The sequence below is a fragment of the Marmota monax genome, unplaced genomic scaffold (genome assembly GCF_021218885.2).
Source record: "Marmota monax isolate L192 unplaced genomic scaffold, Marmota_monax_Labrador192_F-V1.1 WCK01_AAM20220418_F8-fsc00373, whole genome shotgun sequence".
Taxonomy (NCBI): Eukaryota; Metazoa; Chordata; class Mammalia; order Rodentia; family Sciuridae; genus Marmota; species Marmota monax.
In genome coordinates, this window is record NW_026692275.1 from 576,365 (window position 1) to 599,872 (window position 23,508).

Consider the following 23,508-nt stretch of genomic DNA (forward strand, 5'->3'; position numbering starts at 1 on the left):
TTCCCTTTATTTTATTTATTTATTTATTTATTTATTTGGTATCATGGAATGAATTCAAGGGCACTCAACCACTAAACCACATTCCCAGCCTTTCTTTTGTATTTTATTTAGAGAAGGGTCTCACTGAGTTGCTTAGTGCAACTTTGCCATTCCTGAGGCTTGCTTTGAACTCTTGATCCTTCTGCCTCAGCCTCCCGAGTTGCTGGAATCACAGGCATGCGACACCTCACCCAGCAGTTTATTTTTAAGAAGTTTATTTCCTCTTTATCTTCTTTGTTAAGACCTAATATTTTTAATGGTAGATGAAAAGGACAATCAGATATTCTGTGTTTTTATTATATTTATTTATTTATTTTTTGATTACTAGAGAGTGAACCCAGGGGCACTTAACCACTGAGCAACAGTCCCAGCCTTTTTTTTTTTTTTTTTTTTTTTGAGACAGGATCTTGCTAAATTGCTTAGGGCCTTGATTAGTTGCTGAGGCTGGCCTTGAACTTGGGATCCTCCTGCCTCAGCCTCCTGAGTCACTGGGATTACAGGTGTGTGCACACACAGCTCTGTGTTATGTTTTTAAATATGAAATATTAAAGGTAAATTAATATTGTTTTATTCACTTTAATTTTTTCTTTAAATTTTTTTTTTTTTGCCTTTTTGATATTCATGTAAATTGAGATCCCCCAAAATATGAACACTTCTTATAGAAATAATGCATTCAAATTTAAATGCTTCACACAAAGGAGACACAGAATATAAAAAATAAAAATTCGAGCTGTGGTTGTGGCTTAGTGGTAGAGTGCTTGCCTAGTTATGCAAGGCACTGGGCTCAATACTCAGCACCACATAAAACTAAATAAATAAAATAAAGATATTTTGTGTCCAACCACAACTAAAAAATATTTTTAAAAAAATTTATGAAATTTGTACCCCGGAAACAGATAAAATTAGCGTGTATTGCAGATATTAGTTTAATAGCATTATATTTCAGATATGCTCACGTACTGTTTAGACAGTACTCTTCCGGTTGAAAGTAACAAAAATCTCACTTCAGATGACTTAAAACAGAATATTTATGGACTCAATTCCTAGAAGCTTAAAGAGATGAAGCTGGGTTCCAGAGTGGATAGTGTTACTGTTACTCTGCAAATGAGCCTCTATTCACTGGTCCCTGTCTCTTGTTCTCTATTTTCTATTTTGTTTCCCTCCTTGCTTCCTTTCTCCCCTCATTTTGCATTTTGCTTTGGAAATTAAAGTTGAAACTTAGTTGAGATTAATTTCTGTTGTTAAGAAAAAAGTTTTATTGTAAATTGGCAATTCTGTATATTTAAGGGATACGTGTAAGATATATGTATACAAAGTGGAATGATTAATTTAAGCTACTTAATATCCATCTGCTCAAGTACTTATGTTTGAAGGTGCAAACACTTGAAATTCGCTTTTAGCAATTTTGAACTATGCAAATGTACTATTATTAAGGGTAATCATCATGTTGTACAAGAGACCTCAAAAACTTATTCCTTCTGTCTTTGTATCCTTTAATCAGTATCTCCCTATTATCCCTATCTTCCAGCTTCTGATTACCACTATCCTACTCTGTTTCTATGAGTTTGGTTGTTTTAGATAGCATTAGTGAAAATATGTAATATTTGTCTTTATATGACTTTCATTCTCTTTTTTGTTATTTTTCCAGTTATTTAGCTATATGATATCATTTGGCGTAAAGTCCTTTAGATTTATCCAGGTTATTGCAGATGACAGAATTTTTTTTATGGCTCTTTAGTATTCCTTTGTGCATTTTCTTTATTCATTCATTCATTGATAGACACAAAGATTGATTTCATAACTGAGATATTGTAAATCATACCCCAGTAAACATGGGGTTTAGGTATCTCTTCAATATATTGATTTCAAATCCTTTGGATATGTACAGAGAAGTAGGGTTGCTAAATCTTATGTTAATTCTAGTTTTAGTGTTTTGAGGAATCTGTATACCTTTTTCCATAATGGCAATAATAATTTACATTCCCACCAATAGTGTATGACTTCCCTTTTCTGCATATCCTTGCCAATGCTTATTATCTTTTTGATGATAGCCATTCTAAAAGGTATGAGGTGATATTGTAGCATGGAGCATGGTTTGGTGGGTTCTTTGTCTCATGAATTTGAAAAATGAACTCCACAGACAAAAAGGGTGAGAGCAAAGTAACAGGATTTATTAGAGTAACATAAAGAAAGCAGAACTTCTGTAGGAGGAGGAATGGAAAGAGAGGGTTGCCAGTGAGTGGTATTGTCTAAGGATGTATGTAAATCTGTAAGGTTAAGGAAGCTAGCTAGCTCTTGACCCAATCCTGGCTAAGGTGCTCCATAAGCTCTTCACATTCCTTCTGGTCCTATAAGTTCCTCTTTATGGAGGGGGTCTGGGCACTAGGCAACATTTGTCTCACTGTCACTTACTTTTTCTGCTTACACAGGGATGGGCTTGACCTTGATGAAGCCTGGCCTTTTGTGCCTGTAGTCTCTCAGCGTGCTACACAGAAATCTGACCTTTTGAAGGGGCCCTACCTACCTATTTAACTCTTTCTCCTGCCTCACTATTGTGGTTTTCATTTGCCACTTCCCTTATCGACAAAAATGTTTGTTTTTTGTTGTTGTTGTTGTTGTTGTTGTTGGCCATTCATATGTCTGTCTTTGGTAAATATCTGTTCAGGTCTTTAGATAAGTTATTTGATTTTTTTTTTCTTTTTTACTATTGGGTTTCTTAAATATTTTGGATATTCACCTCTTATCAGGTGTGCAGATTACAGATGTTTTCTCCTAATCTGTAGGTTGTCTTTACTCTCTGTGAGTTAAATCCTTTGCTCTACACAAGCTTTTTAAATTTGATGTAATCCTATTTGTTTGTTTTTGTTGCCTGTGCTTTAGGGATCTTATCTAGATCAGTGACATGAAGATTTTCTCCTGTTTTCTTCTGGTAGTTTTATAGTTTCAGATCTTAAGTTTTTAATCTATTTGTATAGTTAACAAAAAGATTATTAAGTCATTTTGGAGAATTGATTTCTATATTATTATGTGATGCCCTTTTATTTCTGATGACTTTCCTTGCTTTCAAGTTTGCTCCATCTGAGATGAATATATGTATTCCTGATTCATTTGTTTAGTGTGGGTATGGCATTTTGTTATCCATTTACTTACAGGCTATATTTGTCTTTATTTAAATCAGGTTTCTTGGAGACAACATATAGTTGTACTTTTGTTTTTTGAATCACTCTAACAGGCTCTGTCTTTAAATTGAAATATTTTAACTTTTGTCCATTCAAAGTTAACATTGAGGTAGTTGATTGATATCTGCTATATTTGCCACTATTTTCTATTTAATGGTTTTGTTTTCGTTCCTATTTTTTAATTCACGAATGGTACTTGTACATATTTATGGGGTATAATGTGACATTCTAATGTATACAGTGTTTAGTGATTAAATCGGGGTAATTGCATATATATCACTACAGTTATCTCATTTCATTGTGCTGGGGACATTCAAATCCAACTCAAATTCTGCTAGCTATTTTCAAACAATCCATTGCTGTGTAACCCTTTATTCCTATTTTCTTCTTCTACTCTTGAGGTTTTATTTTATTTTTTTTTAGTATTTTAATACCTTTATTTCACTTATTTATTTTATGTGGTGCTGAGGATCGAACCCAGGTTCTCGCACATACGAGGCAAGCACTCTACCAGCCCTACTCTTGAGGTTTTAATGAGCATTTTACATAATTTCATTTTCTCTCCTTTCTTTCTTACTGTATCAGCTGTACTTACTTTTTTTTTTTTTTTTTTTTTTTTTTTTAGTGTTGCCCTAAAACTTGCATTATACACTTTCAAATAACACAATACTTTTTCATGGATAATATGAGTACCTTATAACAACAAAATTGTTATTTTTTCTCTTATCTGTTGAATCATAACTGCCAGTAATTTCACTTACACATAAGCATATGCATGTACATAAAATATGCACATGTGCATGAATAATCAAATATATTCTTATTGAAAAAAGTTTTTACTTAATGTTTTCTTAATCTTCTTCTATTGCTTGTTTTTTCTTTATGTAGAACCAAGTTTCTGCCGTATATCATTTTCCTTCTTCTGAAGAGCACCTTTTTTTTTTTCTTGGTTATACATGGACACAATATCTTTATGTGGTGCTGAGGATCAAACCCAGTGCCTCACATGTGCAAGGCAAGCGCTGTGCCACTGAGCCACAACCCCCGCCCTGAAGAGCATCTTTTAAGATTTTTTGTAGAGCATATTTATGAGCAATGATTTCATCAGTGTGTTTGAGAAAAAAATTTTATTATAATTATTATTTTTTTTAATTTTTTTGAATCCACTGCAAGAGAAATTAGGAAAAGTATTCACAATAGCCTCAAAAAAAAAAAACAAAACTTGGGAATCAACATAACAAAAGAGGTAAAAGATGTCTATAATGGAAACTACAATACTAAAGAAACAAATTGAAGAACATCTTAGAAGATGGAAAGATCTCCCATACTCTTGTATAGGCAGAATTAATATTGTCAAATGGCCATACTACCAAAAGTCTTATACAGATTTAATGCAATTCCTATTAAAATCCCATTGACATTCTTCACAGAACTAGAAAAAGCAGTCATGAAATTCATCTGGAAAAATAAGAGATCCAGAATAGACAAAGCAATCCTTAGCAAGAAGAGTGAAGCAGGAGGCATCACAATACCAGACCTTAAACTATACTACAGAGTTATAGTAACAAAAATGTCATGGTATTGGCACCAAAACAGACATGTAGACCAGTAGTACAGAATAGAAGACACAGAATCAAACCCACATAAATACAGTTATCTCATACTAGACAAAGGCACCAAAAACATACGTTGGAGAAAAGACAGGCTGTTCAACAAGTGGTGCTGGGAAAACTGGAAATCCGTATGTAACAAAATGAAATTAAACTTCTGTCTCTCACCCTGCACAAAAATCAAGTCAAGGCTGGGGTTGTAGCTCAGTGGTAGAGTGCTTGCCTAGCATATTTGAGGCACTGGGTTCAATTCTCAGCACTGCATATAAATAAATAAAATCTATTGGCAACTAAAAAAATATTTTAAAAAATTCAACTCAAAGTGGATCAAAGATTTAGGCACTAGAACAGAGACCCTGTGCCTTATAGATGAAAAAGTAGGACCAGGTGCCCACCTTGTTGGCTTAAGACCTGACTTCTTTAACCAGATTCCTAAAGAGCAAGAAGTAAAATCAAGAATCGTTAAATGGGATAGATTCAAACTAAAAAATCTTCTTCTCAGCAAAGGAAACAAACAATGAATTACATGAAGAAAGAGCCTATGGAATGGGAGAAAATCTTTAGCATGTGCACCTCAGATAGAGCACTAATCTCCAGGATATATAAAGAACTCAAAAAACTTAACACCAAAAAAAAAAAAAAAACTAGTCAATAGATGGGGTAAGGAACTGAACAGACACTTCACAGAAGAAGAAATACAATCCATTAACAAATACATGAGAAAATGCTCATCATCTCTAGTGATAAGAGAAATGCAAATAAAAACTACACTGAGATTTCACCTCACTCTAGTCAGAATGGCAATTATCAAGAATACAAGCTTTGTACAACCAGTGGTATGAAAAATTGTGCTCTATATGTGCAGTATGAATTGTAATGCATTCTGCTGTCATATGTATAACAAATTAGAATTAAAAAAATAATGCCTAGTAGTTAAGTTAAAAAAAAAAGAATACAATGAACAATAACTGTTGAAGAAGATGTGGGGGAAAAGGTACAATCATACATTAATGGTGAGACTGCAAATTGGTACAACCACTCAGGAAAGCAGTATGGAGATTCCTCAGAAATCTTGGAATGGAACCACCATTTGACCCAGTTATCCCACTCCTTGGTTTATACCCAAAGGACTTAAAATCAGTATACTACAGGGACACAGCCACATCAATGTTTATAGCAGCTCAATTCACAATAGCTAAATTATGAAACCAGCCTAGGTCCCCTTCAAGAGATGAATGGATAAAGAAAATATGATTTTATATATATATATATACACACACACACACACACACACACACACACACACATACACAAACACACAGAATGGAATACTACTAAAGAAAAATGAAATTATGGTAAATGGATGGAACTGGAGACTATGATGCTAAGTGAAATAAGCCAAACCACAAAAACCCAAAGGCCCATTGTTTTCTCTGATAAGTGGATGCTAATTCATAATGAGACAGGAGTAGGGAAGAATGAAGGAACTTTGGATTTTATGGAGGGATGTGAGGGAAGAGGAGGGGGTGTGGGTATGGGAAGGATGGTGGAATGAGATGGACATTATTACCCTTTATACGTGTATGATTATACCATTGGTGTGGTTCTGCACCATGTTCAGCAAGAGGAATGAGAAATTGTGCTCCATTTGTGTACAGTGTGTCAAAATGTATTCTGTCGTGTATAACTAAATAGAATAAAATTTTTTTAAAAATGTTTTTTATTTGTAGATGGACACAAATACCTTTATTTATTTTTATGTACTGAGGATCCAACCCAGAGCCTCATTCATACATGGTAGGCAAGCGCTCTGTCACTGAGCCACAACCACAGCCCTTTTTATTATAATTATTAGTACATATTAATTGTACAAAATAACTGATTTTATTATGACATATGTGACATTACATGCTGTGATTGTATTCCTCCTCACTGTTACCCTTGAGAAAGTCTTTATTAACTCATTGAACTTTGAAGGATAATTTACCTGACTTTAGAATTCTGGTTTGATAGTTTTTTTTTTTTTTTTTTTTTTTTTTTCCTCTCAGCACTTTAAATATTTCACTCAGTTCTCTTGTTCATATCCTTTCCAAAGGGAAATCTACTGTAAACCTTACCCTTGTTCCTCTATGGGTAAATCGGTTATTGTTTTTATTTGTGTTTTAGCTCTTGTTGAAATTCTTCTTTTGTCTTTGGTTTTCTGTAATATGTATAGGTGTATTTGGGATAATACAACCTGTTCATTGCTTTCTGAACAATCTGTGATTAATTTGGGAATGTTCTTAGCGGTTATAACTTGAAAAATTTCATCTCCTTCTCTCTTGTTTCTCCTACGAGTTCAATTATAGTTATGGTAGGACTTTTGCAATTAGCCTACAGTTCTTGATGCCCTGTTCTGATTTCATTCATTGAATTTTTTCTTTCCATTTCAGTTTGAGAAAATTCTGTTGTTCTACTGTAGGCATACATATTCTTTCCTTGACTGTGTTGAGTCTGTTGATGAGCCTGTCAAAGACATCCTTAATTTCTATTTTCATTTTTAGCTTTTCCTTTTGGTTTTGTTAGAATCAATATCTGTTTTGTCTTTCTCTCTACTTCTCTGCCTATATTATCATCTTTTTTTTCCCTTATGATTTTGTGGCAAAGGTATTCTTTTTTTTTTTCTTGTGGTAAGAACACAACATGTGATCTCTCCTAACAAATTTATAAGCAAACAATACATTATTGTTGACTATAGGTACAATTTTGTGTAGCAGAACTTTAGATTTATTCATTTTGTTTGACAGAACTTGAGGATTCCTGAATTGTAACTGCACATTTCCCTCTTCCCAGCCTCTGATAACCATCACTCCTCTCTATGATTTTATGAATTTGACCATGTCAGATACCTCAGCAAAGTGGACTCATGAAATATATTTGTTTCTGTGGGTACTTTATTTCACTTAGCATTATGTCCTCAGTGTTCAACCATGTTGTTACATATTGCGGAAATTTCCTTCATGAGGCTGAGTAGTATTTCATTATGGATATAAGCCACATTTTAAAATCCATTCATCTGTTGTTCACGAGTATTTATGTTGGTGCCACATTTTGTCTATTGTGAGTAATGCTGCTATGAACATAGGAGTGTTACTGTTATGGGCCAAATTGTATTCTGAGTTCTTTAGCTATATTATTTTATTTAATCTTTAAAGCTATGTAATATGATAGTTTCATCATTAGTCCCATTTTATAAATAAATGAAGAAACTGAGACAGGAAGAAACTCAATGACTTGCCCACATTTATATATTTAGTTAGTGGTAAAACTGGAATTTAATGTATGCATTAAATTCTGGAGTCTGTGCAGTGCTGTGCTTAGTTCACTAAGCTATACTATTTACTTAATATCTTTTAATTCTAAGGAATTAAGTCCATAAAACAAATGTTGACCAGAGGAAAGTAAGAAGCAGCTTTGAGGAGGGAAGCATACCAATATAGAATACTGCTTAAAGTGTTTCTCATTGTCTAAAAAAGATCATGGATAATTGCTAGAGAACGAAAATACTGTAGCACAATGGCAAGTGGCATTTGCCGTAAATATCTATTGTGTTTTTTCAAAAAAATATATGTACAAAATATATGCTCATTGGAGTGCCACGGTTGTTTGGAAAACCAAAAATAATAAATTACTCAACTCTAGCACTCTTAAAGATTTAAGTATAGTTGTAAATCTCATAAAAACTTATACATTTTTACTGCAAATATGTAATACACATTTCTGGTAATCGTTTTATATCATATTCATGTTTCTTATAAACATTTTTGACATTTCTTCAGGCCTGTCTACTAGTCATTTTGCTTGGGCATTTCACTCAGTAGCAGAAGAAGAACTGTTGAACATGTTGCCAGCAATGCAGAAAGATGATCCCACTTGGTCTGAACTAAGAGCAATGGGTGTGGGATGGTGGGTCCGGAATACCCGCATCTTACGCAAATGCATAGAAAAAGTAAGCATGTTTTGTTTTGTTGTAAAAATAAATTGATATATTTTGGATGTTTGTTTGAATGACAGTCCATATTTTCTCTGCTCTTAATTATTCCCTTTTGTTTTGAGAGCAACAACATACTTTCAAATAGTCCTTACTTTTCAAAATGTTAATATAATTTTTAAAAATTTATATTTTAATTCCTAAAATTCTAGTTGACACATTTGTTTAGTGGTATATTTCTGACTTGTACAAAATAGTACATGTTTAGAAAAATAAAATAGTACAGAAGAGCTTGTAATAAAAGGAAGTAGTCCTGTTACCTCCCCTTTGTATCCTTCAGTATCATAAGTTACTTTTATTTGTTTATATACACATATATTCATAGCATATATTAAAAAGATTTATTTAACATTGAAATAGATAACATATGTCAGTCTAATATGTGAAGGCAATTATTTGTTGACTTAAAACCTATTTCTGTGAAAGTTTGAACAATATTTTTCTTATTATAGGTAGCCAAAGCAGCCTTTTATAGAAAAAATGATCCTTTAGATGCTGCCATTTTTTACCTTGCAATGAAAAAGAAAGCTGTGATTTGGGGCTTATATAGGTAAGGAAAAGAAAAAAAAGAAAACTTCATTAGGAGTAAATGCATAAAGTAATATTTATTCTTGTTGATGTTGATTCATGTAGATTTTTAATTATTTTTGTGTTTAGGAAGGTATTTCATAGGAAAAAATCTTAGGTGTTCTCTGCAAGTGGGAGAAACCTGATCAGGTCACATTAGTTTGTTTTGGGATTTATCAGTCCAGAAATGTATTTTTTCTTATTTTAAGAACTTCTCAAGCTGCTTCTATGATACAAAAGCCAACAACTTGCATTCGGTGTGGGGAAGATGATGAATTGGTGGAGTCTGGAACAAGCATTGAGTCTGGAACAAGCATCCTCATTGAGTTCTCATGGACTGCCTCCCTCCTTTGGGTGCTCATCTTATTCCAAGCTGAATTCATTTAGAATTTTCTCTTTCACTTCTTCACAGCAGGGGGAGATTACCATAAATAGTTCACCATTTGTTTTGGATTTTGTTCCAAGTGATTTGCATGACAACATTTGGGAGAAAACCATAATGTCAAATCCATTTCTGAGAGACTGGTCTTTCAGGATTGTTTTCAGTAGGGGAAATTTGTTAAAGAGTTTGATCACCAAAGTCATCCTTTGATGGACAAGAGGAAGAGGTTATTGATGAGGTTTAAATGCTAAAGTAGCACAGAAATTAATATTATTTTATATAAATATAAATGCTTACATAATTATTATTTTGCCTTAATTTAATAATTTTTATATGCTGCTAATGCAATTTTCTTTGTAATTTGAAAGAAAATTTTTAAGTAATCTCAGAGACATGGATGGAAAAGTATTCTTTTTTTACTAGGTAAAGCAAATACATAGTAATTTATGAACTGGCAAATGTTTCTATCAAGTTCTAACTTTTAAGTCCTAACTTTAGAAGATTGTTCGGATGTAGAAACATTATATTCCAAGATTTACCTACTTTCCTTTCCTTTATAGATCTCAAAAAGATACCAGGATGACGCAGTTTTTTGGACACAATTTTGAAGAGGAGAGGTGGCGTAAAGCAGCTTTAAAGAATGCCTTTTCTTTGCTAGGCAAACAAAGATTTGAACATTCTGCAGCATTTTTTCTTTTAGCTGGTTGCCTCAGAGATGCAATTGAGGTAATGAATAAAACTTTTTTTAAAAAATTGCATTATCATCCTTCTAAGCTCTTTATCTAGATTTTTTAAAAATATTTTTTAGATGCAGACCGACACAATACCTTTATTTTATTTATTTTTGTGTGGTGCTGAGGATCAAACCCAGTGCCACACACATGCCAGGCAAGCACTCTATCACTGAGCCACAACCCCAGCCCCTCTTTATCTGGATCTTAAATTTTTATATTTTAATTTCAGCTTTAGTAGATAACAACCCAAATCTAAGTACCTGAAGTAACTGATAATCTTTAATAGTGGCTTTAAAAATTTTGTCACTTAGATTGAATAGTATTTATACAGAATTAGGATAAACCAGCTTGCATTGGTTGGTTAGTAGGATAAATAGTTTATGTGGACTCCTAAAACATGAACAGGTAAACAAAAGATCTCTTTTCTCACTTTAAACATATTTAAATGTTTATCTGACTCTGTCTTAGTTGATGAACCTTAGAAAGTTCTTCAGTGATTATTTCTCTGTAAACCTTAAAAAATTAGGAATAGATTTGCCATTTCTGTCTCAAAGTATCCTTTGGCTCAGAGTCTCATACAGGAATCAAGACAACTTTTTAATTTGGAAATGCTGTACTCTGCTGGGGTGAATAGAGAATATACTCTTGAGTAAATTTATAAAATATATGACTTGCATTGACATTATTTAGAATTATTTGCTATTTCCTCATTCAGCTAAATCTTTTTGCAAATAAGTATTTAGTAATAGCCAATAGATTTTGAAATATTAACATAATTCTTATCAAGTGGATTTGTTAAAACAGGCAATAAATGTTTTGTTTCTTATCCTTCTTTGGTAATTTTGGAGATTAATAAAGCCTTGTGTTTTTCTAGTTGTTAGAAAGTTGAGTTTATCCTAAAATGAAAGGTGCCCGTGCTTATTTATAAATAGTATTTCTCTTTTTAAAGGTATGTCTTGAAAAACTGAATGATATTCAGTTGGCTCTTGTAATAGCAAGACTCTATGAATCTGAATTTGATATATCTGCAACATATAAATCTATTTTACGTAAAAAGGTTTTGGGAATTGATTCTCCCATCAATGAATTCAGTTCTTTGCATATAAATATGCATTATGATCCTTTTCTACGGAGTATGGCATATTGGATTTTGGAAGATTATAGTGGTGCTTTGGAAACATTAATAAAGCAACCTACCAGAGAGGATGATGGTAAGTCATACTTTTAAGAGGTTAACAATTACAAGTATTATTAGTATTTGCTGACTGTGTAGACCACTGTTGGGCACGAAGGGTAGTAGAAAACAAATTTATGGGCATTATGACTTTATGATTTACTTTGGGACATAGGATTATATGTATAGTTTTTCTTTTCAGAAAGATACGTCCTTTGAAAACCAAGAACATTGGATTTTATATTTTTATGAAATGGATTTATTGAACACAAATATATTATCAACATTTGAATATAAATACTTTTGAATGTAAAGCCAGTTTTATAATAAGTTGAATTTATGGTGTTTTGTGAATTATGGTAAAAGATGTATTCACATAAACAAAGTTTACTTAAGTGATGTGATTAGAAGATTTTAAGCTGTTGACTATCTTGTTCATGAGATAAGTAATGTAGAGGGCCTTTTAAGTGTATCCTTTGGAGCTCTACTTTGGACTTTTGTAGAAATTTTTTTTGCTAAAGCTTTCTTGGAGGCTAGTATAAAATGGAATTCTTTTATGTAAATTCATATAAAATGGTGGGATTTACTTTGTGAATATTTTTCAAGGATTGAATTGTGTTTGGTAGCTGGTTCTGTAGGTGACATGTCATTTGGAATACTAAGTAGAAAAGCTTCTAGTTCATCACTTCCTGTGTGGCATCATTTAATCAGGAAATATCACCTTATAAACCTATGAGGAAGCCATGAGACTTAGTTGTTCAAGTCTCCTAGCCACCATTTGAGCTAAAAATTTTCTTGTTTTTTTAATTCAAAGCTTTAATGTTTATGGATGCCAGGAGATGCCTTTAAGTTCAGTCTGTGAGGTATCATTAGAAAATAAACATGTGAACAGAGGATAGAGTTTGAATATAAACAAAATATACAACAGTAAATGAATCATGAACTAAAGATTTTCAAACTGGCCTCTTTGTATTGAAGGGGAAAAATAATAAGTCATTTTCTTGTTCCTACATTTATTCTTGTATAAATTATACACACAAACACATAGGTATGTATATATATTTTGATGCTTTTAAAACCAGTTAACTCTGTATTCTTCTGGAAGAAAACACAAAAGATAATAGTGGCGTGGGCCAGGGTAATTGGAGTAGAGGCAGAGATAAGTATTCGGATTTGGAATATTTTAAGTTTGGCTAGCCAAGAGTGGATTGGATATAAAATGTGAAGGAATTAGAAATCAACGCTAATTTCTGGCTTCTTAGATTGAACAGTAGATTGAGCAGTAGATAAATAATATGAGGAATTGTTTTCTATCAAGAAGCCTTCTCTAATAAGATGAACTTTGGACAGAGAATATCTAGGTAAAAAATAATTTGTGCCAGCTGGGCCCACTGGTGTCCACTTGTGATCCCAGCTGCTCAGGAGGCTTAGGCTTAGGATCACAAATTTGAGGCTAGCCTGGGCAACATGGTGAGACCCTTAATGACACCCTGTCTCAACAAATCAAAAGATCTGAGGAGGCTGTTCATTGATAGAGTGCTTACCTGGCATCTACAAGCTCTGGGTTCAATCCCCTATACTGCAAACAAGGAAAAAAGTGATTTGTGCATATGGCATGTTGAAATAAAATAGGTTCTGAGGCAAGATTGTATAAATCTAAGTGGAAATAGAATGTAGACCTTAGAAGTTAGATAGGAATTTAGATATTCAGGGTGAAGTTGGGATTAGATATAGAGATGTGCATATTATCAGCATATAGAAGGTATTTAAAGCCATGGGAATATGTGAGTTCAACTCAAGGAGTAAAATAAAAAAGAGATCAAGAACTGAACCCTAAAGTGCTCATCATTGAAAGGTAGAGAAGATGAGCAGGACTAGCAAAGCAGACCGAGGAGGTATGTCTAGGGCAACAGGAGAAAAAGAACTAAGTGTTACCTGAAGAGGTTTGTTTTAGTGGGAAATCAGCCTAACTTTTGTTTTTCTACTGTTTTTAGAACATTTTTATTACATTTGTGTTCTTGTTTATTCAATGCCATGGATTTGTGCGGTCAATTAATAAAAATTGTTCTAAAGGTCAGGTAAAGGTTCCATGGTAGAGAAAAAGGACAATGATATAAATACCCCCATTGAGATCTTAAAGAACTTTTCTTGATTCATGAAATGAATTTACTTTCAGATCAAGTAATGATGTCAGCCTGTAATCCTGCAGTTTTTAATTTCTACAATTATCTGAGAACACATCCTCTTTTGCTGAGACGTCATTTTGGATCATCTGATACATTTTCCACACACATGGGTTTAACAGGAAAAAGTGAACTGGCAGGAACAATTAATTTAAGTGAAAGAAGATTATTTTTCACTACTGCTAGTGCTCATCTAAATGCTGGCTGTCCTATGTTGGCTTTGGAAGTATTATCAAAGATGCCCAAAGTCATCAAGAAAACAAAACCTCTTTGTAGAGCATCTAGTTTTCTCGATACTAGTAAAGATTCTTCTCCACTAAAATTGAATACAAAGGAAGATAAGTCTTCAGCTGTTGATTGGTCACAATCACTGATGAATGGTTTTGAATCTTCTTCAGAGGGTTCCTCAGAGAAACAATCAAACTCCACTCTCTCTCTTGACTGGAGCCAACCAAGTGTCATGTTTCAAGATGACTCTTTAGAGTTAAAATGGGATAGTGAAAATGATGAAGAAAATGAGGATCTTCCTATTTCATTGAAAGAACTAAAACCTCTACAGAGAAAAATAGATAAAAAATTAGATGAACTAAGTAATTACACGGAATCTTTCAGCACACTAGATGAAAATGATGTGTTAAATCCATCAGAAGATATAATTGCTGTTCAATTAAAATTTAGAGCATGTTTAAAAATTCTCACAGTAGAACTTCGTACTTTATCTACTGGCTATGAAATAGATGGTGGAAAATTGTGTTACCAGCTATACCACTGGCTTGAAAAAGAGGTGATAGCTCTTCAGAGAACTTGTGACTTTTGCTCTGATGCAAAAGAACTACAAAGTGCATTTGACAACAATGGAGATGAATTCGGATTAAATGAGGATTCTGATGATTTGCATCATCAAATAAAAGTGAAACAACTGAGAGAAAATTTTCAGGAAAAAAGACAGTGGCTTTTGAAATACCAGTCACTGTTGAGAATGTTTCTTAGTTACTGCATACTTCATGGCTCCCATGGTGGGGGTCTTGCATCTGTGAGAATGGAACTGATTTTGCTTTTGCAAGAATCTCAGCAGGTATGTAACTTCTAATCAGTCAAAATTAGACACCTCTGAAACAGTTTTTTTGTTGTTGTTGTTGATGTTGTTGTATTTTCTGGTTTTGAATACTAAAACTGTTGCTTTTCTTAATTATAGTTGATTTAAGGAATGCTCCTTTTTTTTGTAGCCCATCAAATTTTGAATTTTAGAGCTATGAATATATTGCAATTGGAGGACAATTCTCTATCGGGCTATTCATGACTTGCTTAATTCACACTCAACAGTCTTTACATGACTATCTTGTAAGGTGATGAGCTCCTCTTTATTACAAAGGGATATCGTTTCTCTTTTTTTTTTTTTTTTTTGGTACCAGGGATTGAACTCAGAGTACTCGACCACTGAGCCCCACCCCCAGCCCTATTTTGTGTTTTCTTTAAAGACAGGGTCTCACTGAGTTGCTTAGCGCCTCATCATTGCTGAGGTTGGCTTTGAACTTGCAATCTTCCTGTCTTAGCCTCCCCAGCTGCTGGGATTACAGGCATGTGCCATTGTGCCTGGCTGTTTCATCATTTTTTAAATATGATTGCTGGAATGTTGACCATCTCAAGTTCTAACTCTGTAAATTCTGTTATTATTTTAATTTTCAATTGTTTGAAGTTTTTCAAAGAGTTTCCTGAATTACCTAAATAATGGATTAAAACTAGAAATAGTTTTTTAATAGTTTTAACATTTTTTTCTTCTTTGTTTTTAAGGAAACATCAGAACCACTATTTCCTAGCCCTCTGTCAGAGCAAACCTCAGTGCCTCTCCTCTTTGCTTGTACAGCCAGTGCCAAAACAGTAGTTGCCAATCCATTATTGCACCTTAGTAATCTGACACATGATATTCTACATGCCATAATAAACTTTGATTCACCACCTCATCCTGACAGCCAAAGCAATAAAGTAAGTATGGTTGATTCTAAACTTTTAGTTCACCTATATGTGATGTTAAAAGTGAAAGATAAATGTTAATCCTTTTTTAAAAAAGAAAATTTGAACATCACGCTAGATATAGCAGTTGTTTTGTTACCAAGTTTATATTGAATCTTATGAAAGAAAACTTCTGGTGCAGATCAGGCTTATTATGTTACTTGTACCCAATAGTATATTCAGTTTCTTTTAAATATATTTTTAAAAAATCAAAATGCTAGTTATTTAGTTTTAGTTAGTTTCATTATGATGAGAGCAATAGGTACACATGTAGATATGTAATTCTTTAAGTAGTACATTTAGCCAAAATACTGATTGTTTTTGAAGGATAAAAACTTAATATTTTGGTATAAAAGTACTAATGGAAAGTAAGGTTTTTCTTTGTTAATTTTAAAGGATTACATTTTTTAAGGATAATGGGGTGAAGTGCCTTGCCCCGTCATTCCTCTAGGTTAGCTGAATGACCTTCAGTGCTTGTTAAAATTTTGAGTTCTTACATTTACTCCAAACTCATTAAATTAGTCTGTGAAAAATCCCATGAATATGTATATTTTTAAGACATTCCTCCAGTGATTCTAATGCATAACTAATCGTATCCTCTTATCTATCATTATTCCATTTTATTCATTGTGGATATCACACTTCATGTTTCATATTTACTTTTGAAATATGAAATCCTTTGGAATAGAGCTGAGTTTGACTATCTCTGCATATTCCTTGTATTTTTTTTTTTAACCTCATAGTCTATCATATGGTTTTTGCCCACCTCCAAGGTTATAAATGTCACACCAATTTGATTTTCTCCTTGGCTGGGAATATAGCTCAGTTGATAGAGTGCTTGCCTTGCATGCACAAAGCCCTGGGTTCAATCCCAAGCGCGCGCGCACACACACACACACATACCCACACACACACACAAAATCTGATTTTTCTCCTTGCCTTATAATGGACCATCTTTAATAATTTATTTCTGATAATTTGATTTTTATCACCTCTCTTCCTTTACTGCTTTGTAGTATAAATGCCTGTAGTGCTTATTACATGTTTTGGAATTTAAGTTCCGTCAGACTGTGTTCATTTTAGCCAAACTTTACTCTTAGCAGCTAAGGAGGCTGACTGAGGTAGGAAGATTGCAAGTTCAAGGCCACCCTTGGCAACTTAGTGAGACTGTGTCTCAGAATAGAAAATATAAAGGACTGGGGATTTGGCTCACTGGTAGAGCACACTTGGGTTTGATCCCTAATATCATGCACATGTGCACATGCACACACGTATACAGTTTAATTATAGCATAGCTATGTATCACTACATTATCTTTTGCTACCTTAAGTAGCTTTTGCTGCTTAATAATGACTTTGAAACATTAATGGCTTTAAAAAGCTCTTATTTATTTTTTCTCACGGTTCTATGTGTTGGCTTGTCAGTTATTCTGGTTTGGCCCAGATAGGCTGATCTATGGACTGTTTATTCATCTAGGCAGCTGGTGAGTTGACAACTGTGGATGACCTGAAGTGGCCACATTGACATTTTTGTGGTTGGCAGGGCTGACGCAGGAATCTGAGTTTTCTATGTCTCAGTTTCCTTCAGGCAAGCGTAGTGCATTACTCCAGGTTCTCCAGAGAAACAGAAGCGCAATAGTTTATGTAGGGGACAGGAGATAAAGAGAGACAGACAGAAGTAAGAGAGTCCCAGTTTGAAGGTCTGAGAACCAGGAAAATCTGTGGTATAATTGTCAACAAATGGGTTCAAGACACAAGAAGAGCTGATATTTCAGTTTTGAGTTTAATGCAGTAGGCAAGAGGAGTTCCCTCTTACTTAGGGTTTTTTTTTTTTTTTTTTTTCTTTTCAGGTCTTCTAGTTGATAGGATGATCCCTACCCATATTATGGAGAGCACTATGCTTTAATCAGACTACTGATACAGATATTTATCTCATCTGGAAGCGCACAGACAAACCCAGAATAATGTTTGACCAAATGTCTGTGTACCTTATGGCTCAATCTACGTAGGTTTTTTCACATGAGAGTTGTAGCAGTTTAAAAGCAGTAAAAGCAGAATTTGCAGGGCCTTTTGAGACATAGATTCAGAACTTGCATCTTACTTCTAGTGAGTCTTCTTGGTCAAAGCAAGTCATAAGGCTAGCCCAGATTCAATGAATCAAGAAATAAGAATCCAGCATTGTACTGGAGAAGCTACAAAACATGATCATTTTGCAGCCTCCTATATTTGGTCTTACATCTTCATTTAATGTGACATTTTAAATTTATTTCACAGGTCTTATTGATAGTTGAAAGAGAAAATAACAATTAGGTTTTTATTCACTCCCCATTTTTACCTACTTAAAAATAATAATCAGAGAATCTTAATATTCTAGTCTACTTTCTTACCTAACTATTCCTTCATCTTTGATTCTACTATTATACCTCCCGTCATGCCATATTTAGAGTCTTCTCTTCCTCAAAACAAATGTTTGACTCTACTGCCTTTGAATTGCTTTGCTTTATAAATTCTGCTCTTTTCTGCAAATTTTCTGTAGTGAGACTTCTTTAGTTGGAAATGAGTATTATAAAAAATATAGTTTATAGAGGCAAAAACTTTTTCACCTTTTTGAAAATGCTAATTATATTAGGTCTTGAAAAAGGATTATATTTAAAAATATTAATACTTAAAGTGATTTTCTTTGTTTTTTTTTTTTCCAGGTATATGTAATGCACACCTTAGCAGCCTCACTTTCTGCTTGTATTTATCAGTGCCTTTGTTGTAGTCATAACTACAGGTAAATATCTTTTTGTGAAATTTAAGAATTGTTGCAGTAACCAATGAGGTTTCATATTTGATACATTATTACTTTAGAATTACATGTGGCAGTTTAAATAATGCAAAAAGCATTTACTATATTTTCTTTCATTGTGAATAGTTAGCTTGTCTTTATGGCAAATAAATCTCAAGTGAACACTTATCAATATAACTTGTTAACCTATTAATTATCACTGCCTTATGCTAGATGTTGTGATAGATGCTGAGAATTTAAAAATGAAAAAGATAAGACCATTTTTTCAAAATATTGTTTTAGTTGTCAATGGAGTTTATTTGTTTATATGTGGTGCTGAGAATCGAACCAAGTGCCTCACACATGCTAGGCAAGTGCTCTACCACTGAGCCACAGCCCCAACCCAGATAAGCGCATTTTTAAGGTCAATTTAGTCAAAGACAAATATGTAAACTGAGAAATCATTCGTATCATGACTTATTACTTAAAAGATAAATACTACAATTTGATAGTAAAACACCAAAGGAACATAGAAAAAAGGAGGGACTAACTTGTAATTAATAAAAATTACACATGAGAACTGATGTTTAGGATTTTTCTAGTATTCTAAAAATACTTTTTTTTTTTTTTTTTTTTTTGGTATTGTCTCACCTCTCTTCTATTTTCTTTATACAGTAGAACTTGTGGGTTCATCTTATTTTTCTTTTAACTTTTATATGTTCTTTTTTTTTGTCTCTGTGTGTGTGTGTGTGTGTGTGTTTAGGGCAAATCTTAGCTTAATTTTCCAGACACTTATTCATTTTTCAGCAATGTCCTCTCTTTTAATTAGTCAAACATTACATTTTAGAAGTTCTGTTTTTCATTCATAAGATCTCATAGAATTTTTAAAATTTTTATTTTGTTGGTGCATTATAATTTTACCTAATAGGGTTGGTGATTATGTATTCATACATGTACATAATATAACAATATAACTGGGCCATTTCACTCCCCAATACCTCCCATTTCTCTTCCCTCCTCTCTACCCTGCTCCCCTTTCTCTGTTCCACAAGTCTCCTTTCTGGTCTCATGAGATCCCCCTCACTGTTTCAAAAAAAATTTTTTTTTTAATTTGCGCGTACTAATTGTACATATTTGTGCAGTAATGTGTGATATTTTGATATTATATATACTGTGTATAGTGATCAAATCAGCACATGGCATATCTATGACTTAAAACATTTATCATTTCTTTTTGGTGAGAAAATTCAAAGCTACAAGACAGTTTGTCTCTATTTTGAAACATATAATTAATTATTGGCTATAGTCACCCTGTGCTAAAGAGCACTAGAACTTATTCCTCTACCTAACTGAAATTTTGTACCTACTAAACAGCCTTTCTCTGTACTTCCCCTTATCTTTTTCTAGCCTCTGGTAACCACTTTTCCATTCTTTGCTTCTACAAAATGAACTCTTTTAGCTTCCACATACGAGAGAGAGAACATTGTAGTAATATTTGCCTTTCTGTGTTTTTGCCTTATTTCATTTGACATAAAGTCCTCAAGGTTCATTCATGTTGCCAAAATGGCAGGATTTCCTTCCTTTTATGTATTACGTTAAGTGTGTATACCACATTTTCTTAATCCATTCATCCGTTGATGAACACCTTGTTTGATTTCATCTTAGCAATTGTGATTAGTGCTGCAGTAAACATCAGAGTGCAGATCTTTCTTCAATGTACTGATTTTTTTCCTTTCTTTTGGATATGTACCCACTATATATGGGATTGCTGGATTATATGGTAGTTATAATTTTTAGTTTTTTGGGGAACCACAGTACTTTTTTTCATAATGACTGTACAAATTTACATTCACAACTACAATGTATGAATAGAGTTCTTTATCCACATTGTCACCAGCATTTGTCATTTTTTGTCTTTTGGATAATAAGTCATTCTAATGGGGGTGATATAATATCTTATTGTGGTTTTGATTTGTATTTCCCTGGTGATCATTAGTAAGCATTTTCAAATACATATTTGTTGGGCATCTGTCTTTTTTTGAGAAATATCTATTGAGATCGTTTCCCATTTTGTAATTGGATTATTTGATTTTTTTTTTTTTTTTTTTTTTTTTTTTTTAGCTATTGCTGCTGAGTTCCTCATATTCTGGATATTAGTCCTTTGTGAGGAGGATAATTTACAAATATTTTCTTCCATTCTTCAGGTTTTGTCTTTACCCTATTGATTGTATTCTTTGCTGTGCAAAAGCTTTTTAGTTTGATATAATCACGTTAGTCTATTTTTGCTTTTCCTGCCTGTCCTTTTGAGATCTTATCCAAAAGTCTTTGCACAGACTAATACCCTGAGGCATTTCCCTATTATTTTCTAGTGTTTCATAGTAGTATATTTTTACATTTAAGTTTTTAGTCCATTTTAAGTTGGGATTTGTATATTACGAGAGATGGGGATGGGATGGGGTCTAGTTTCATTCTTCTGCATGTATATATTTAGTTTTTCCATTACCATTTATTAGAGACTCTCCTTTCCCCAGCATATGAACTTGGTGCCTTTGCCTGTGTTCTCTGTTTTTTCCCTTTAGCCTATTTGTCAGATTTTATGCCTCTACCATGTTGTTTTGGTTATTATAGCTTTGGGGTATGTGTATGTGTTTGTGTTTTCTGTGCTAGATATTGAACCCAGGGCCTTGTGTGTGCATTAAGCTGATGCTGTACCACTGAGCCATACTCCTAGTTCATAATTAGTTAAAACATTACTGTACAGAATAACAGGATTCACTGTGATATTTTCATACATATATTCAGCATGTGTTGATTATATCCATCCACCCCCTAGCACTGTTCTAGTTCAACATTTCTCCCATCTCAGCTTCCAAATTAGTTTTCAGTACTATAAATGCCTACCACCGTACTTGGCTACAGTATATTTTGAAGTTAAGTATTGTAATACCTTTGTTTTTTTTTTGTTTTTTTTTTCAGTTGTCTATGTGTGATTTATTTAATTTATTTATGTGTGATGCTAATAATTGAACCCAGTGTCACACATGCTAGGTGAGCACTTTACCACTGAGCCATAATCCCAGCCCCTGGTTTTGTTCTTTTTGCTTAAATTTGCTTTGGTTACTTGAAGTTTCTTATGATTCCATACAAATAGTCTGTTTTTGGTGTTTGTGGTGAATATCATTTTGGTATTTTGGTATGAATTGTATTGAATCTCTAGATCACTTTGATTATTATGGACATTTTAACAGTTCTTCCAATGCACAAACAGGAGTATCTTTTCATTTTTTTTGTGTTTTCATCATATTTCATAAGTGGTTTACAGTTCTCATGAAAAAGATCTTTTACCTCTCTGATTAAGTTTATTTTTATGTAATTTTTTCTTTTGCTATTATAAACTATTTATTTTCTTTTTCAGTTCACTCTTGGCATGTAGAAATACTACTGATTTTTATATGTTGATTTTATGTTCTGCTACTTTATGGATTTTATCAGTTGTAACAGTTTTTTGGTGGAGTCTTTGGGCCTTTCAATATTTATGATAATATATGCAAATAGGAATTTTTTTAATTCTTCCTTTCCAGTTAAGATGTGCTTTGTTTGTTTCTTTTTTTTTTTTTAAACATTTTTTTAGTTGTAGATGGACACCATATCTTTATTTTTATTTATTTGTTTTTATGTGGTGCTGAGGATAGAACCCAGGGCCTCATGTGTACGGGGCAAGCGCTCTACCACTGACTACAATCCTAGCCCAAGAAGTGCTTTATTTTTCCCTCTTACTTAATTGCTTTGGTTAGGACTCCAGTACTATATTGAATAAACGTGGCAAAAATTGACATTCTTTTTACTTAAAGTCAGCATACTATAGTGACGCAGCCACATCAATGTTTATAGCAGCTCAATTCATAATAGCTAAACTCTGGAACCAACCTAGGTGTCCTTCAGTAGATGAATGGATAAAGAAAATGTGGTGTGTGTGTGTGTGTGTGTGTATGTGATACTGGATTCAGTTTGCTAGTATGTTTTTTCAATGGAATATTACTTAGCTTTAAAGAAGAATTAAATTATGGCATTTGCCAGTAAATGGATGGAGTTGGAGAATATGATGCTAAATGTAATAAGCCAGTCCCAAAAAACCAAAGGCTGAATGTTTTCTTTGATATGCAGATGCTAATTTACAATGGGGGGCAGGGCACTAGGGAGGAATAGTTACCTTAGGTTAGGTGGAGCAAGAGTGAAGAGAGGGGAGGAGAAGGGATATGGGGATAGGAAGGAGAGTAGAATGGAACAGACATATTAATTTATGTATATATATGACTGAATGACCTATGTGATTCTACAACATGTTCAATCAGAAAAATGAAAAATTATACCCCATCTATGTGTGATATATCAAAGTGCATAAATGCATTCTACTGTCATGTATAACTAATTAAAACAAATTTAAAAAATTTTTTTTCAAAAGAAAAAATTGACATTCTTGTTCCAAATCTTGAATTTTTATCATGAAGGGATGTTGAATTTTATCAAATGCATTTTCTGCATATGTTGAGATGATCATATGTGTTTTAATCCTTGATTCTATTAATGTGATTTATCATGTTTATTGATTTTCATATATTGAACTGTCCTTGCATCCTTGGGGTAAGTCCCACTTGGTCATGTGTTTAGTCCTTCTGATGTGATATTGGATTCAGTTTGCTAGTATGTCGGTAAGGATATTTTGTATTTGTGTTCATCAGTGATATTAGTCTGCACTTTCTCTCTCTCTCTCTCTCTCTCTCTCTCTCTCTCTCTCTCTCTCTCTCTCTCATTTTTAGTGTCAAGAGTAATA

General features: G+C 33.3%; 1 protein-coding gene across 1 annotated transcript in view; it reads left to right on the plus strand.

Annotated features, from left to right (window-relative positions):
* Dmxl1 (Dmx like 1) overlaps nt 1-23,508 on the plus strand; it is a 329,055-nt gene that overhangs the window by 62,469 nt on the left and 243,078 nt on the right. Inside the window, 7 exon segments of the mRNA XM_058578056.1 lie at nt 8,647-8,816; nt 9,311-9,408; nt 10,368-10,533; nt 11,491-11,752; nt 13,892-14,973; nt 15,690-15,881; nt 18,607-18,683. Of these exon segments, the coding sequence (XP_058434039.1) occupies nt 8,647-8,816; nt 9,311-9,408; nt 10,368-10,533; nt 11,491-11,752; nt 13,892-14,973; nt 15,690-15,881; nt 18,607-18,683 (2,047 nt within the window).